General features: G+C 26.4%; 1 protein-coding gene across 6 annotated transcripts in view; it reads right to left on the bottom strand.

The window, feature by feature from the left end:
• Positions 1–18,154, bottom strand: part of SK (small conductance calcium-activated potassium channel) — a 305,985-nt gene that overhangs the window by 72,841 nt on the left and 214,990 nt on the right. For all 6 annotated transcript variants that reach the window (XM_089220032.1, XM_089220030.1, XM_089220031.1 and 3 more), the window contains 2 exons: positions 8,873–9,043; positions 5,014–5,211 (listed from right to left, as the gene is read on the bottom strand). In XM_089220032.1, the coding sequence (XP_089076158.1) occupies positions 5,014–5,211; positions 8,873–9,043 (369 nt within the window). The remainder of the gene's footprint in view (positions 1–5,013; positions 5,212–8,872; positions 9,044–18,154) is intronic.

The following is an 18,154-nucleotide window of genomic DNA, read 5'->3' as shown; positions in this document are numbered from 1 at the left end:
ACTTATCTAAGATAACAATGCCCGACAAAAAATGGAATTACTACACAAAAATAGCTAGCTCCAAGCAAAAAGCATATTTTTGGCATATTTAATTATGATTTTAAAAGAATATTGGAAGAATATTTTCAACTTTTTAAGAGAATATTAGCATCTTATCTTTTCTATTATTAAAGTATATAATTCCGGGCTCTACTTATAAGATATATCTATATAAAATTATTTAATTTTTAGAGATTGGAGAAAAAAGGGCCTAAATTAGCTAAAATCGAAGAAATATATGATCTTCATAACGAGTACCTACCATACTCGAGAAATATGGAATGGATTTGATTGAAGTGTAAAGTGATGAGTTGAACTCATCTGATTTTTATTTTATTTTCAATATTTGCAATATTCAAGCAACAATTAGAGATATGTATTGGAATATTGTTCTGCTGTAGTATGGTATTCATGAATACAAATTCCACAAAATATTATTATGTAATCGATACATTAGTTGCAATTTTTTTATGTTTATTTTACCTTGTAGTTTTTGAAGTAAATTTAGTGACTGAAGTTTTATTTTAGTTTTTTCGTACGTACATATTTGGAAATAAAACAAATAAAAAGACAAAATGTCTCGAACAATACGTCATTACAAGCGGAATTATAGTTTCGTTGAAAAATGTCTTCTATTGATCTTCGTCAGCAACATTTTCCATCCTACCCTATTGTTACTAACAGATCGAATCGTAAAATGGTGAAATATATCACTATGTCTACAATCAAGATATCTTGTCAGTACTCTAACCGTGTCGCAAGGTGGTAATGCCTAGCTTATTTATAGTGACAGCACCTTGACGAATGTTAAGCTCATAGAATCTCAACCAATTGATCTACCGAAACCGACCTTTTGTATTGGTGGTAACATTGAACTAATCGCATACGTCTGAACATAAATTACGAATTCACGTATTTAAAAATGTTTCTATTCCCACATTACGAGTAGTATAAAGAATGAAAACCTTTAATCGAATGGTTGTACATGAATCATAATGTAATTTGTTTGTTACTTAATTATTTATTAGTGTTCTAAAAACCTATAGTAGATGAAATGAGAAGTAGAACACTCGAAAACATAACTCATTAATTAACCAATATTTAATTACGCGTAGCTGAGTAATAATGTGCTGTGTAATGTACTATAATATGGTAATATATAATAATTATAGCATAATATTGTGTGTAAATATATGATGGATGTATATTGTTTAGAGTTACACAAAATAACGTAGATATAGACTATAATATTATTGATTTTTTTTTTTAATATTTCATCAGTAGAGCATAGATTAATAAATATTAGTTAATATGTTAAATATCGTATTTTATGATTACTTGCGTAAAACAAAACATAAGATATTTTATAATAATTTATTAATACGAATAATACCTAATAACACAGAATACGCGGGGATATTAATATGTAAACTTAATTAAATTAAATTTTGCATTTAAATTTATATATACAATTTATTTGTAGTATTAACTATTAAAGAAAAAAAATTACTATTAGGAAACTCGTTTGACGAATATGATTAAAAAGAATATTTTATTAATAACAAAGAATTAAATCGATATAGTAGTACCTAAGTACAATGAATAAAAGCCAGAGAAGTCGCATTGCTGTATAGTAGTATTAAACTGTTTCTATCTCTTCAATGAGTAGATCACTGTGATATATTTTTTATTTGGAGTTCTTGGAATCCTTGGAATTTATAAAAATAATTCCCAGAAGACACCACATGTTCGTTTTTATATCTAAGGATATTTGGTACACTATTAATTGTACTAATATTAGTATTAATATGAACTAATAAGTAGTAATCCTAACTAAAATAAAGTTACCTACAGTAAATTATTCATCTTGGATTTGGTTATGGTGATTAACTTATTAAAATTGATATTTTAATATATATGTATAAACCTAATTAATTATGTATCACATATTATGCCAACATTTTAATTCTTATCGCTTATAAAACAATATAATGAAAATAAATTATTGATATTTTAGTTTTGAGCATAGCGATGATTTTATTGGTTTTACTATAATATGTATTTTTTTTTGTGATGGTCTCTGGAACAGGAAAACAGTAAATAATGTTCAACTTTGCCACCTTCTGGTAAAAAATATGATTTGATTGGTATTTTGGAGCCAGAAGTAAATATTTTCCGGTACTTTCCAAAATATTTGAGAAAAACTAGAATTTGTAAGTAAAATAAGTTTTTCATTTAAAATTTTTACTGTGATTTCAAAATACTAAAGATAAAATATTTGTAATTTTTATAAAATATTCATATTAGCATCTCAATATATAGTTATTGAATTATATACAAAAAAGTTCAATAAAAAAAAAAAAAAGTAACCATATTATAAAATAAGCCTATAACAAATTAAAGTGTTGATAATTTAAAACCTAAGACATCAAAATATTAAATGCAGTTAGTTAGTTAATGTTTTAATTGATATGGATATACAATCTGTATAATAATATCCTCGAACTGAAATTTAATCTTTTGAAAATATGTCATTTACTTAATTATTTTAGGCATATGCAACTCAAAAAATTATTTTAAAAATTAGAATCATAATTTCATAGAAATATTATAGAATATTTAAATTTAAAAAAAACATATATTTTACATTCTACGTCAGTTGTTAAATGTTAAATCGTTAAACTAAAACTGAAAACATTTGTGTATTGTTTTCATTTACATATTTTATGAAATGAATTTGACCTCACCAATAGTATCTATCAGTGTGGTCCTAAGGTTATGATTATTGGATATGCTCAATTATTATGTATTTATAAATATATTTTTAAATTAAAATGAAAAAGCAGACATTTCAAAGAGCTATATTGACTTAAATATAATACAACCAAATGTGAAGGGCATTGGTAGCAGAAGTAAGCAAAGTGCATAAAAAATCGCTTTACTACAAAATCCAAATTGAAATAGGACGCTAATACTGTGTAATAGCTAGTGAGCTGGAAATATTTTAAGAATTTGATTTAAGTTATTGGAAATAATACGAAAGTGGAAATAAATGGCGTTTACAAGCTAAGTTTTTGTTTTTCACTAACTTATTCTTAAAGGTTTCACAGTGCCTTAAATTTAAAAAAAAATACTTTCATAAAATATGTGTATTGTTTAAACTTTATTTTGTAAAATGTACTCAACTTTTTTTTTCAGGAGGATAACATGTTGCGTCCGAATATTATATTTTAAATATTATGATCCATTTGATTATAATTGTTTTTACAATCTACATTGGTAGTTCTTTTATGCATATTATATTTCATGATTGAAAAATTTCTAACTTAAAAACAATGTTTTATTAAATTTAGTTCATTTACTGGTGATATTTCTTTCAATTATTTTAAACTAAAATATAATAACATTAATTTCTTAATCATTATTTTAAGGAATCAAAGCTTTTTATGATCAAAACACTGTGAAGAACTAAATGATCTTAAAATTATATTTTCCATTTTATTTGTTCAGTTCTCATTTTAATCGAGTTACCACTTACTAACTATCATTTTGGCACGCTTTATCTCTAAAATAAGCGTAGTAGTCTGTATTATGTTACACGGTTTCCCATTCATCAATAGCTGGTGAACTGCAACTTGATTCGTTGTTGTATTATTATATTAATAAAGGTCTACTACTGTGCTTTTGGGTTTTCATCGATTTTCCTAACAAGCTTTCATGATTTATGGATTAAATGTTTTATAGAGGACTACGCCATCGATATATTATTTTGTCAATAAAATTGTCTTACATTTTAATTGTTTACATAGTGTTGTTATTTTAGCATATTATATCGAAGTAATTTTAATCTTCTTGAGCTACCTTATTAATAGGTACTAATATTGGTTTTAAATTATTATTCTATAGATACAATAAATGCTTTGTATAAAGTCTAGGTACTTGGTTTTTAGATTTTTGCAATTTTAACTAGATATTTATTGTTGTCATGATAATAATTTAATAAAACAATTTTCCGTTTACATTAAATGTATAATCAGTAGACTATTCATATTATGAATATAATTATTATATTATCATATTTACAGATTTTTATTGGATTTATCTATTAAAGAATGTAGTAACTAGTAATAAATATTAGGTAATCTGATATTACAATACATTCTAAGCTAAAACATTGTTGACTCTTAAAATAATTGGTTAGTGCAATGGTACATACTTAAATAAAATATAGTAATTGTTAGTTGTTAAATAAAGTATAATATTAGTTATGACTATAATTTATAGGTATAGGTATTTGAAACAACTCAAAAACTAATGCTTAATAGTATCAATTTTACTAGTCATATTTAAATAATTTTGAAAAAAAAATTATATTTTATACTTAACCGTTCTTTTAATTTGTAATCGAAACCTTATTAATATAAACCTATATGTTTTAATTTAGTTTTTTTTTTTTAAATAAATATTTTGGTATTTGATTTAATATTTATACATGTAATTTATATATTGACAGAAAAAGTAAAAAATGATATCATTTAGACTTATTAAAAATCAAATTTTATGTGTCATAGTAGTGTATATAATAACGTTTCCATTATGCTACATTTTAAAAATTGTTTAAATGGAAGTTAATGTCACTATACATATACCGTCCATATATATATATATTTTATTTATTAGGTATATACAATTTATATATCTATTATAAATAAATTGCTTAACCATAAAAGCTATACCACTTAATCAATAGTATTAATGTAGCAAAAATTGTATATTTTAAATTAAGTAAAGTTGTTCATAGATTTATTTTATTGGGGACTTTGACATTATTATATTTTATTTTGTTTTCAATATCTATATATTTTAAGTAAGTATGAAAAATAATTCTGAGAAAGTAATAATCATCAAAATAAACCATTTTATAATCTTAAACTAGGTATTATTACCTACTGTAGTACAATATTATAGACTTACTTTCGAGTATACTCCAGCACTGGCTAACTCATTCTCGATTACCATGATTATAATACCAAACATTCCCATCACTAGAGCGTAATCACTGATTCTTTTTCGTTTTTCAAAAAGCGCTTTACGCCTACCCAGTCTGTATCCGACGTTTGGTTTGTGTTTACTGCCAGTTATATTACCACTTGAACCTACTAAGCTGGTACCCTGCAAAAGAAAAAGCGGGTAAGTAAGTGGATGTCGGTCTGCAGTACAGTTGGTTACAAGTGGGTTACTGTAATTGATGGTATTAAATTTGAATTCAATGATGTAATAATATCATTGTATACGAAAAACGATTCTGAGTGGAGACGGTTTATCAGTCTAGGATATGTTATACTATATTAATTATATTGTTATAATTTGAAAAAAAAAAACGTCGTCCGTAATTATTTAATATTATAAAATCATGAAATCGTACGTTTTTGCTCCTTTTTAACCGCTTTTATTTCGAGTACCGTTTTGAAAATCGAAAAATGATCTCTCTAAAGTACCAGCTCAAAAATATTACCTTTTAGAAAAGACGCTACATTTGATACTTTTGAGCAAGCTTAGAGTAAGAAAAAGTGTTTACAGAATAAAAAATAAAAATAAAAATAAATAAACATCATTATAAAACCAATCACTCCAATCAGAATCTAAAACGATACTCACACAACTGAATAAATTTAAAATTTAACTTTCACAGCTTAATAATAAATTCTACAATTTATTACAGCTGTATACTATAGTCTATTGACAGTCAATTAGGTTTTAGGATTTAAAATTTTTATTTTGCTATATTAGCCTTTGTATTATGCCATTTAATTATAGCGATATAATACAGTGACTACAATTATTGTATTTTTAATAAAACTGTATTGTAAATTTTTTATTTTTATATTTATATTTTAATGTCAATGTATACCTACATATAATTTAGATATTATGTACGAATATCATATATTTAATTATAATCAATACGATGAATAATATGGGTATATTATCTGATCAATGATTTTCAAACTGTATTTATGTTTGTTAAATATATGTATTCATCTTTTCTCTTTTATCTTTTTAACATGCTAATAAAGCACTTGGGATATTGTCATAAAGAGATTACTTGCATTAAAATGTATGGATCTGTTCTAACTAGTACTGTGAGCGGGCTTATCGATTCTACCAAAGGTTTCACTAGGTCTTCCAAACGATTTGTCGGAGCTTTAGTAAAGCGTCTATAAATGAGGAGGAGATTTCAGCTGTGTGGGTGCATGGTATTTTATTACGCGCGCGCGCACACACACACACACACACACACACACACACACACACATTTTTATGTAAGAGTAGAAGAGCGATGGAAACCGGGGTAAAGCAGATTTCTCGACCTTAATTCAGTATACTCACGCAGGATCTTAAGCAAATTGCGAGGAAGTCGAGACGCAAAAAGAAAATCCACGATACTCCGGTAGTGATTATCTATAGTGAGGCGGAAAAAGTTAAATCAGTTTAAAATTGAATAAGTAAAGATTTTTATATCCATTCCGTTCAGAAAAGGTTAAATTTTGCGTAAAACATAATTTTTTTCACTGAACTTTAATTGAAGTGCATAATATGCCTATATTATATTAAGCGAAGTTGTACCCAACAGTGTATATTTTATTTTTAAGGATGAAATGATGAGTTATGTAAACATAAAGTACGAATATTAATAATATGCATAATATTAAATGGGTTATTTGAATATCTGGAGTGATACATAAAGATTTATAACAAAAATGACAAGCATTTCAAGCGATTATTTTAAAATTTCAACTATTTTTGTAACTTGAATATGGGATTTCCTTGTATGTTGTATAAGTTATTAAATATTATAAGGTATTACATTTTTTTTTTTTTTTTTTTTTTTTTTTTATTGATCAAAAGGACATCGGCGACAACGGCCATTAGTCTTAAACTTTACATTATTGAGGTATTACATTTATTTCTACTTAAAAGTTAATATTCGAATAGTTAAATGTCTTTGGGAGATTTGAAATAAAACAGATACCTATAATTGGTCAAAGTTAAATAGTAATATTGATAAAACCTTTAAACCCTTATAGAAACCTAATTTATATTCTTACTAGATATAATATAGAATAAACAATAAACATTAATTAAATTATCTAACATACGAATAAGTTATAAATAATTAATAAATGTATTTATGATAATAAAATATACAAACATTTGATAAAATTAAGATAATCATCATATTAGCATTTATCAACATTAAATTATTAAAATTTTTTTGATAATCACATTTTAGTTTTTTATAATCTACTGAAAAATTAGTAATCATATTGGTAAGACGATATTTCAATGAGTAGAGTATTTAGATAGTTTTATGATAAAATACCTATAATTTTAAATTGTTATTTTTAAAAGTCACAGCTAACTATTATTATTTTAAAATTATATACTATATTAAATTGCTGAAAAACATATTCATGTTGATCAGATAATAATTTAAAAAAAATAAAAATATAATGTGGAATTTATTTATTGAAACGAGTACTTATTTAATTATATATTATTTATAAATAATTGTTTTGGAAAACATAATAATAAACTATTCACATATTTAACTCGGTAAAAATTAATGATATTTGTAAATTTTATTGATAATTGAAAATTAACAACGTATGCCTTTTTATCACGTTTTGAAATAATTAAATCAAAATTTATTGAAATCGACACTCAACGTGTGAGATAAAATTGATTTTATAGATAGCAAATAGTCAATTTCAAATAGAGGCTATCACTAGTAATACTGTAAATCATTGTAATAGTATTAATATTTATGTATGTGGTGTGGGTTATCGTATGACATGCAGTATAATCGATTGCTTAATGTTCACAAATAAGTAGTGAGTCCGGATGTATTTCAAAACTTAATATTATATGTATTCTGTATGCGTTGTGGTTGTTGTACACAGTAAAGGGATAGGGGGAAACCGATAAATATTAAACTTTTATTCGGATTACATGACATCGAATGGTAGTGCTTTAATGCTATAATCGAATGTATAAACAACATATTATTTCGTGCCGTATATTGGACGTGTGGTTTTGTCTGAGTTTCAATCATAAAAGACTTATACCGAAATTGTGGATGTTTTTGTTCCAATCCAAAAACTATAGCACTGTAGTGTTTTCAAAGTCGTCTTTCTCACATCCCACGACGTACGGCCGTCGGCGACGGAGCCAGAAAGAATATAAAATCTTACACAACGCAGATGATGATTATTTTTGGTTTAATCATAGAACATTGTCGGAATAACGTTTTCTGAACGGCTCAAACGGTTTACATTTGTCTTGCATTGTTTTCCTTTTGTTTTTTGTTTTTTAAGCTTCCAAGAGAACATTTATCATTTTTATGGTCGGATATTTTCGAGACCATTAATATTGTACCAGCGCGGTGGGTTGGAGGAAAATTAGGGTTTTAAATGCGTTAAGAAAAATAATAAAAAATACGCGAAATTTGCGTTACTTCATACGACACACGCTGGCAGTCGTAAGTACATCAAACGTGCACTCTCTTAATATACCCTTTGTGCCATAGATATTTATGTGGATATAATAATATAATTATTAGCTGCAGCAGGGGAACGGAGAGGTGGCGAATATTGTTGCATGGTCTAATTTCCAGACGCCTGAGCGCTGCTCTGTAAGTAAGTACTAGGCAGTACTAGACAGGAAATACCTATACTATCTATACTAACTTGATGAGGCAATCATCATCATTTTAATATCTCTGGTAATATAATATAATTTAGAAGGTTACGAGTATAATATAGGTAGGTACCTTGCACACCAACCCGGTACGTTCTTCAGTGTAGCGGGGATAGTCGGAATGTATGCTAACCAATGCTATGCCGGCTTCCTCGCCCACTACGCCGCTATCGCCTCGGCCACCTGAACCGCTAACCTTCATCCCACTAGTGATCGACAATGTCGATGACGTGTGCTTTCGCAGCTGTAACAGAGAACAAAATAATTATTATAAAAATACGTAAATAACAATTTTCCTAACAAGAATTGATACACACTAGAATGGGTGTTCAACCTGAATACATAACTAAAAATAGTAAAATGATATTAAAATAATCATATTATTATTATATTATCGTCATAATATTGTTGACATTTTTCAAATAAAACGACTACACGAAAACAAAATGAACATAATCATTGAAAATTTGTAAATTTGTAGTGTACTTTTATTGGCTATAGGTACTAATATAAACTTATGAAAAATGATATTATACACATACAAGTTTATTCGAATCTAGAAACGTAATATACCTATAAATTCATATTGTAACAAGCATTTGTAGTTTCAATGGCTAGGAAACTGATCGGGCCGGTAGTTTTCCTCAAAATGTTAGCAACAATTTTTTTTTAAACATATTTATTTAATTTGTACAATTCCTAAGAGGAATTTACAATAAGCACAGTGGACGGGTACGGTACATAATAGGTCTTGGTTGGCTTGGATGAGGAAGCTATTCAATAATAGCATTTCATTAGCAAAATTGAAAAATGATTTCAGTGTTCTGTGAACGTATTATTATAGGTACATACTTCAAATCCATGTAAAAATAGTTATTCGTATTAAGGTTGCCGTAAAGGCTTTAATGTTACATTTTATAGGTATAGTCCCATGATAATAGCAGTTTACCAAAATTATATGGGATCCTAGTTAAGCCTCCCTAAAAACAAATTATCATCCCTTAAAAGTAAAAACCTGGCTCCAAAACTCAGTATATACATATTTAAAACTAATCTAACTGCAATATAGGCAATATATTATAGCCTAATAATTACAATTGTATTATTTTGATTTTTTTTCTTATACAAAGTCTGACATAAATTAACAAAAAAAAAAAAAAAAAAATAATATATATTCCCAAAATGGGTTATGAGTCAAACCAAAGTCCGAGGACCAATACATTAGAGTATTGTTTTATCGATTAAACGCATATATAGGTCGAACAATCGTTTTGTTATCGGAACTATCCGTTATTTTGTGTGGAATAGCCGGAAATCAATATGATATAGGTGAATGGCATGCATGATACTAGAAATGAAAGCTTATATTATTATTTTTTAATGACACGCGATCGAACTAAAAGGATTTTTAGTTCTCAACTATTATCAAGCGTATACAATACACGAATTGAATAAAATATAATTACTACAGGCATATTATTATAGTATGTGCAGATAAAGAATTTTGAGTTAAAAAATATATACGAATCGTAGATAAAATAATTAATTCTGCTTTTTAGCCAATACATATTATAATAATTTTAACTATTTGAATTTAATGTCAAGTTTAGTTAGAAAACCACCAAGTAAAATATCGTTTAAATTACTTAATATACCTATATAAATACTTTTATGATTGCACATCTTTCGCTAACGGCGTTTTCTTTATACAATGCGATTCTTCGTTAATGTATTAGACGACTCTTTTATGTTTTGGCACAAGTATTAACGCATCGTGTTTTAAATGGATTAAAATTAAAGCGTTTTATAAATAGGAAAATGTTGATTAACAAATGCAATCATAATAATTATCATAATTTTCAAAATGTAAAAACGATATTTTTCGTATGGCTTAATGGAAAGACCATCAAGTATATTATACACACTATACATAGATTTATTTTTGGGCGTTAAGTGTTGGGCGTTACTCTATGGTCCATCTTGTCAGTTTGATCATTAGTTTTTAAGAGGTCACTCTATAAGAAAAATATAAGATTTAGGCGTGTGCGTTGAACAGCTATATGAAAAATGTGTTATTGATTTTAAATGTAATGGGAATAGCTGATTTTCATAACTCATAGCTCTATCATCATTATAAAGACTTATTTCTGCTTCAATTTTAATTTTCGCAGTCAGAAAACTCAATTAGTTTTAGAACCATCCAAAAATAAATACGCCTCCTTGTAACGAAAAATTTGTAAATTAAAAATTTACATTTATATTATATAGGTATTTTAAGTTGAATAATATCTTAGTTGGCCATTTTTTTTTTTATCGTTATACAGTTATATAAAGCTAAGAAAAAATGTGTGTTTTAATAAAGTAAGCTTGGGGTGTTAAAGACAAATTAATAGGAGCACAATAAATTTGAAACTTGAAAATTAATTATCTATTATTATTAATATAGTAACATGAATATGACATAAAATATCTTATGTTTATACTCCACACAAAATCATTTTTTGTATACAATGATATACCATTGAATTCAAATTTAAAACATCCATTATAATAACTCCGTTGACACCTATATACTGTTTCTATAGAAGAGTGGTAATCCCATTTCAAAATGTATTATTTTAATATTTATTGCTGTCATTATCTTATTAGTCGATACCGATGTACCATGGACAATGTGAAATGGTTTGTTATATAAAAAGTAATTAATAATCTAATAAATCTAATAATTTAATACTTTGAAATTGTCATTACTTGTATCAAATAAAATTACTATATGCAGTGTAAATGACTAAATGAGTTTCAGTTCTTCGCGGGAAATATATTTTTGAATTTCCTTAAAAAAACTTTTTGAAAAATGTGAACTATCCTATGTATTTTCAGTATTTTGTATATTTTTAAATCACTACTTATAGATACAACTTATGGCTTCGGTGAAACCTTATATTAGATACTTCATACATTTTTACAAATCATAAATATTTTACCAACGTTTATAGAAAAAAATAAACTAAATAAATTAGGAAATATAAAAATAAATAGCTTAAAATTAGAATATTTTGAAGAATTTATCGCATGTATTAAATTATTATTCAACTTATAGTGAAATGTTTCAAGCCTTAATTAGGTCTATTAGAATTCAATATATCTTTTAATACTTGTTAGACAGCGCAAAAACCTCTGTGGACACGATTCAGTAGCGAAATACGAAGGTGAACCAAATAACTATACTTGCGGCGCCTTAAACACAAGTATGATTTATGATCAGTTTATGTAAATATTCTGATCCCTTGTATTTTTCCACTAGTTTTGCTTTATTGAATAATGTTTGACCTTTGTTTGTTCCTTACGAATAATCGAACGATGGTAGTAAAAAATTGAAACTTCTGACCTAACAAAAAATAATTCATAGTACTAATACAGATATTTTAGAATTACAATAGGTACTTATGTAGAAATATATATGACATATGTGAAGAAATGGGCTTAGCTGCACAGTGGCGTATTTTGGGGGGTTTGGGTTGTTCAACTCCCCCTCCCCCCAAATGTATGGATGGTATGCGCATAACTAATTAGAATTTAAGAGGGAGTGTTGAAATATTATTTTTTTTTGTAAACTTCCCCACCCCTAAATATATGCCACTGTAGATGCATGCATTTGTAAATTGTAATTTGCAATATTGTGAATTGTTTAATACAGCACATATCAATTATTACGATTCATTGAAAATGTTACAATTAATCATATAAATTAGAACTTATTCCTAATATTTGTTATCACTTAACACATTAAAATGTAATTCAAAAACGATTATATTGAATGCCTTGAAATCTGTGATACAACGGCCGTGGTGTTGATAGTTTAATGTAGTTGTACACGTTAAGGTTAAGTTTACTGATTCGCTTCACAGTACACGAGGTTGGTTTTATTAAAATAATTTTATAGCAGAAAATATGATTGTATAATAATAGTTTATAAATGCAGATATTTTAAAATAGTTATACAAATTAACAATGTAATTAAATGATAATAATATATGTATGGTTGGTGGTTGTTAATTTAATTCTCGTTTTCCAATCGCTATAACCGGAACCATAATATGAATATTGTGAAGTTATACTTTTATTATATTAAGCTAGTATTGATAGTACTTAATCTGTAACTTGGATTTAAAACTGTATGCACGTATCACAACGCATATTATACTACCATGTAATTTATAGTACGAGTACTCGTATATACAGGGATGGACGAGTGGCTCAATTAGTTGTTGGTACTTAACTGTCTGCAAGTTGTAATTTTCACTTAACCTATTTACCTTGTTACAAAATATAAGATACCTAATTTGGATATTTTTAACAGTTTATAAGTTACTTGATAGATTATAATTATTTATGTTTGTTTATTCAGAAAAATAACGAAACTAACTTATTTTAGTGTATGAACCGATAGGATACGTATAATCAAATTAATCCACCCCAACTTTAAAACATTAGGGAATGATTGTATTAATATTTAAAAAAAACTGACTATATTTTTATATCAATGTTCGTTAAAGAAAATATTTCAATATTTAAAACTTTAAAAATAACAGTATAAAGGATATTGATTATTGATGTTATCAATTATTATTTGATTGTAAAAATAGATAAATGTACATTTTTTATTAAGTTACTGTACAAATTGTGACAAGATTTATTTTAAAGATAGATACTAGACATTTATGTTATTGATTACACTAGTTACCAAGTTTTGATACATGTAACTGATTAACGCTTAACCCTGAGTGTTCGAATAGCCAAAAATACCTGGATACAATATAACATAACAAACAATACAGTAATTAGCAATATAGTGGTTTATATAACTATTGAATAATATATGATAACATTATGTGCTGGTACTTAGAGTGAAACAAATTCACTAAAATTATTGGACAATAAATATACACCAAATACATTATGTATATATGTTTTGAAAACAATTTCATAATACAGCAGCAATGAGAAAACGAATTAATGTATAAGTCAATAATTGTATTTATTAAAGTACCTAATCAGTAAAACTGTAAAACAATCAATGATGACTCATAAATATACATTAATTGTATATTATGTATTTCTAAACTAAAACAATGCTAATTATTATATCATATTTATTAAACTATTATATAATTCATATTAAAATAAGGCAATGAAAAAAAGTACATATTTTAACACCTACCAACTAAAAATTTTAATACCTACTTCGGCACAAAAATCAGATACGTATATCTTTATAATAATAACAAATGATATGGTGTAAAATATTCTATACATTTAATGCATAACACAAAAATTGGTTTTGTTGAGTTATAAGGTAAAAAAATGAATGTATAAAACATTTTAAAGTACCTAGGCAGTTGAGTGTTTATAAATTTTTTTTTTAAGTATCTGTATTTTAATATTTTTTTTAAGTATCGTTTAAAATATTATATGTTTATATATTTAACAGGTAACAAAAAAAAAAAAAAAGGTATCTGATCTATGGTGAAAAAACGGGCGAATGTAAGTCCTGCACGAGAGAATAAGGTGCATATGTAAGTTCCTACACAGAAAAAAATAGGTACAAATATAAGTTCCTACATGATAAAAAAAGGTACGTATGTAAGTTCCTAAACGCGTATATTATTATATATAATTTATAAGTTATCAATCTAATACCAGTTATATTGTATTTTGATATTGACTTATTTGCATATACATTTTAATATTATTATCATAATAATGATACAAATAATTCATAATTGTAAAATATAATATATAGGTATTGCATTCTATATAATAATTTAATTTATAATTTTTCAATGTATAAGTTATTTTGTCAGCTTTATCAATATACTATCATTATAATTTATCTTCATAGATTCTATACATTTCTAGGCACCATGTATAGCGATCGAAAAAAGTGCGATTATATCATTTCATCATTTACTCCGCATTATAATATATTCTTCTAGATATAATTTTAATATCATCAATTTAATAACTTATTATAGTTATTAGTTATAATATTATAAAAATTTAGTTTATATATATTTTACTATTAAAACGTTTGAAAATAAAATGTATAATAAAACTTACAATACTATATAAAATATAGTATATTTTTTTTAAATGTACCTGTCTTCCAGTGTGTAGGAACTAACACACGTACCATTTTTTTCCTGTAGAAACTTATATATCACATGTTATGTAGAATTAACTAATGCAATTCTTTACCTGTTACTCTTGTATAGGAACTTACGATTCCCCGAAAAAAACAGGATATGTGTATTAATTATGCGCTATAAGGGACATGGCTACTGGAAAATAATCTGCCAAATAATACGACAGAGGGTAATTTTATTATTAAACAGTATAATAATAATATTATGATATTATATTTCTGAATTTTTCGTACAAATCAATTAATTTCATAAATATATCGGTTGTGTTATACTGATGGGTAGCTACTACTCTCACGATTTCATAGTCAAGTGTACATTTCCGGTCATATGCTTATTGTAACTACTATTCTTCTTCTTCAGCTTGTCAGCCCATTAGAGCCATCGCTGCCATCACATAACCTCTCCATTTTTACCTATATATGCGTCGTCAAAAACCCAGTCCTCTTTTATATCTTTGATGTCTTGAGCCATGATATCCACCCATAGGGTCCTTGGTCTTCTTAATGGACGTTTTTTGTTTATTTTGTTAACTAGAACTTTTCTCAACACACTTGTCCGTCTGCCCTCCATACGGGACCAAACCATTCTAGACGTTTGCTTTTTATAAATGAAATAATATTTGGCCTATTACATAGCTCCTGTAGTTCTTGATTTTTCCTTCTCTCATGTATATATTCCAATAAATGTAAAAAAAAAATATATATATATATATATATATATAGCTACAACTTGTCGTTTTTATTAATAGATATTATCTATTATTCCATTATATTATTATTTATTTATTGTGTTGTAAATGCAGAATATACATTTTCTTAATAAAAAAAGATTGAGTTTTTTTTTAAATACATTATTATTAATTTATAATTAAAAAGTAAATAATAATAATATGTTTAATAAGCTTACTTGGGTATTTACCATCGAATGTTCACAATAATGCTCTTTTAGAATATTATACAAAATATTTTAATTAAAAGAGAACGGCTTAACCGTACCTAATGTATAATTAAATTTTGACCTAATAAAATTACTTTATAATCCATAATGTTGGTTAATAAACAAAATAATGTTAATCGTATTAATATTAATTGTATAGCTTGTAAAAATCTTCCAACATTTAAAATCGTTTGAAATTTTCAACACTAAAATTCTAAGATTATGTTATTAAGGAACAAATAGATACAGCAACAACGTCAGAAACCATAATGCATTTGTATTCTCGTGATATTTTGTTGAACTTTTAGTGAGAATGGTAGTATGTTTTTATTTTTATTCATACAAAAGAAACGATTTATAAGTGTTTAGTAGGATTTCTAAAGGTCCGGTAAGTGGAACAAAGATATCAAAATCCAGTTATAGAAAGTTGGGCATTGTCGGAATGAGAAAAAAGATCATCCGGCGTACAAGATATTATAATGTAGTGGGATTTAAAATGCTTGTTATTGGTCTGCAACTGTACTAAAATCTGATTCAAAACAATGTATCACATTTATTTAGATTATTTTCAGCTGATATATTTTTAACTTTTAATTAAATTATCTTAAAGCACCCAGTTATTCTTTTTTCATCAGTTTTCACTATCTTTCAGTATCACACTTGCAGAGTCGATAAGAAGCAGAATATAGAAGATTACTGTTTGCCATTTTAATCCATTTGAAAAAATAAAACCTTGAACATTCTGTAGATGGACATGAGTTTATATGTATTTTATTCGGTATATACGTAATATTATATAATTTCAAATCGTATAAATAGCGTGTACCTATATAGCATTTGATATAACATGTAGGGACACATAATGGGAGTGTATGTGTACGTTGTAGTAGTGTGTGTAATATTATTTCAGGTATGATGGAATGTATAAAATAATTCATAAAAATAATATAAAATGAGTTAAAATATAGATATCATATTTTCGTATACCTATAGGCTTATTTCTAAGCGGTAGCGGCAGTACGTTGTGTCATGGGTGGGGAGGAAGCGAAGACCATTATTTTTACGGACAGGGAAACCAGTATAATATAGGACTAGGAAGATGGGCAGTAGAATTGTATAGCCAAGAAAACAAGGTCGGCTCATTGTGCGGCGTTGCGGAACGAGATAAATTCGATGAGATGAAGAAAAAACCCAAGAAAATATAATGCGTGGAAAACGGCAGCAAATAGACTGGAGAGTTTAAATAACACACAAAAACAAGCTAACAAATATGCTGTCATGACTGCTAACTAAAGAGGGGTTGGGAAAGCACGAATATCTTAAAATGAATTTGCTACAGCCTATAGTAATGGTTCAACGTTTAGAAAACAAATCAAAACAACACCAGCCAAAACGCATCGTTTAACATAACTTTTTAATCAATGTTATACAATTAGTTTCAACGGAATATGACAAAAAGTTCATGATCAAAAGATGATCGTAATAAATTCAATGTTTCATTATTATTATAATTAAATTTGTATTTATAATTTCGCGAAAAAGTTAATAATAATAATAATAATATAAAAATTAAATATTCTTTGGCATGGAAAATAATAAACTTTATCCGTCACGGCCTTAGAAACCCTGCAATCACTTGGCTTACTTGACGTCGAAAAAATGTTGATTAAAAAAAAATCCTATTGATATAAAATTATTGTCGCATAATTTACATTTTAAAGCAACGTTAAAATAATACTTGTATATGTGATAAAATGTCCAAAGGTATTGAACAAAAATTATTTCATTTATAGTTATCGCGTCCCGTTTTAATATGATTAAATAATAAATTATATATAAACGAAAACCTTTAAGTATTAGTTGTACACAAGAAATACAAATGGATGGATTTTATATTAAAAGTTACAATTTGGCAGATGCTTTTTTGAGATTTGATTAGCTTTTTTATTGGAACGATTCCAAAATTGATGTAACAACTTTGAGCCAACAATGAAAGTTTGTTATTGCTATTTGATTATAACGAGGAAAATATTTTTACCGAATGAAATTTTATTTTGTTGAATTATCCATGAATTAATAAATTTCAATTCAAAAGAATGACAGTCATAGTAATTTTTTATTTGAAGACCATTAATTTCGCATTATTTTCATTGAGAAACATTTGAACAAAATGAACACCTAGGTAGACCTACTCTGTCGTATTGATTATTTTA

Source organism: Diuraphis noxia, unplaced genomic scaffold, assembly GCF_037042655.1.
Source record: "Diuraphis noxia isolate RWA-SAM2 unplaced genomic scaffold, SU_Dnox_SAM2 contig0002, whole genome shotgun sequence".
In the NCBI taxonomy this organism is placed as follows: domain Eukaryota; kingdom Metazoa; phylum Arthropoda; class Insecta; order Hemiptera; family Aphididae; genus Diuraphis; species Diuraphis noxia.
The sequence above is the reverse complement of the archived record's forward strand: the minus strand, read 5'-3'. Positions and strand labels throughout refer to the sequence as shown.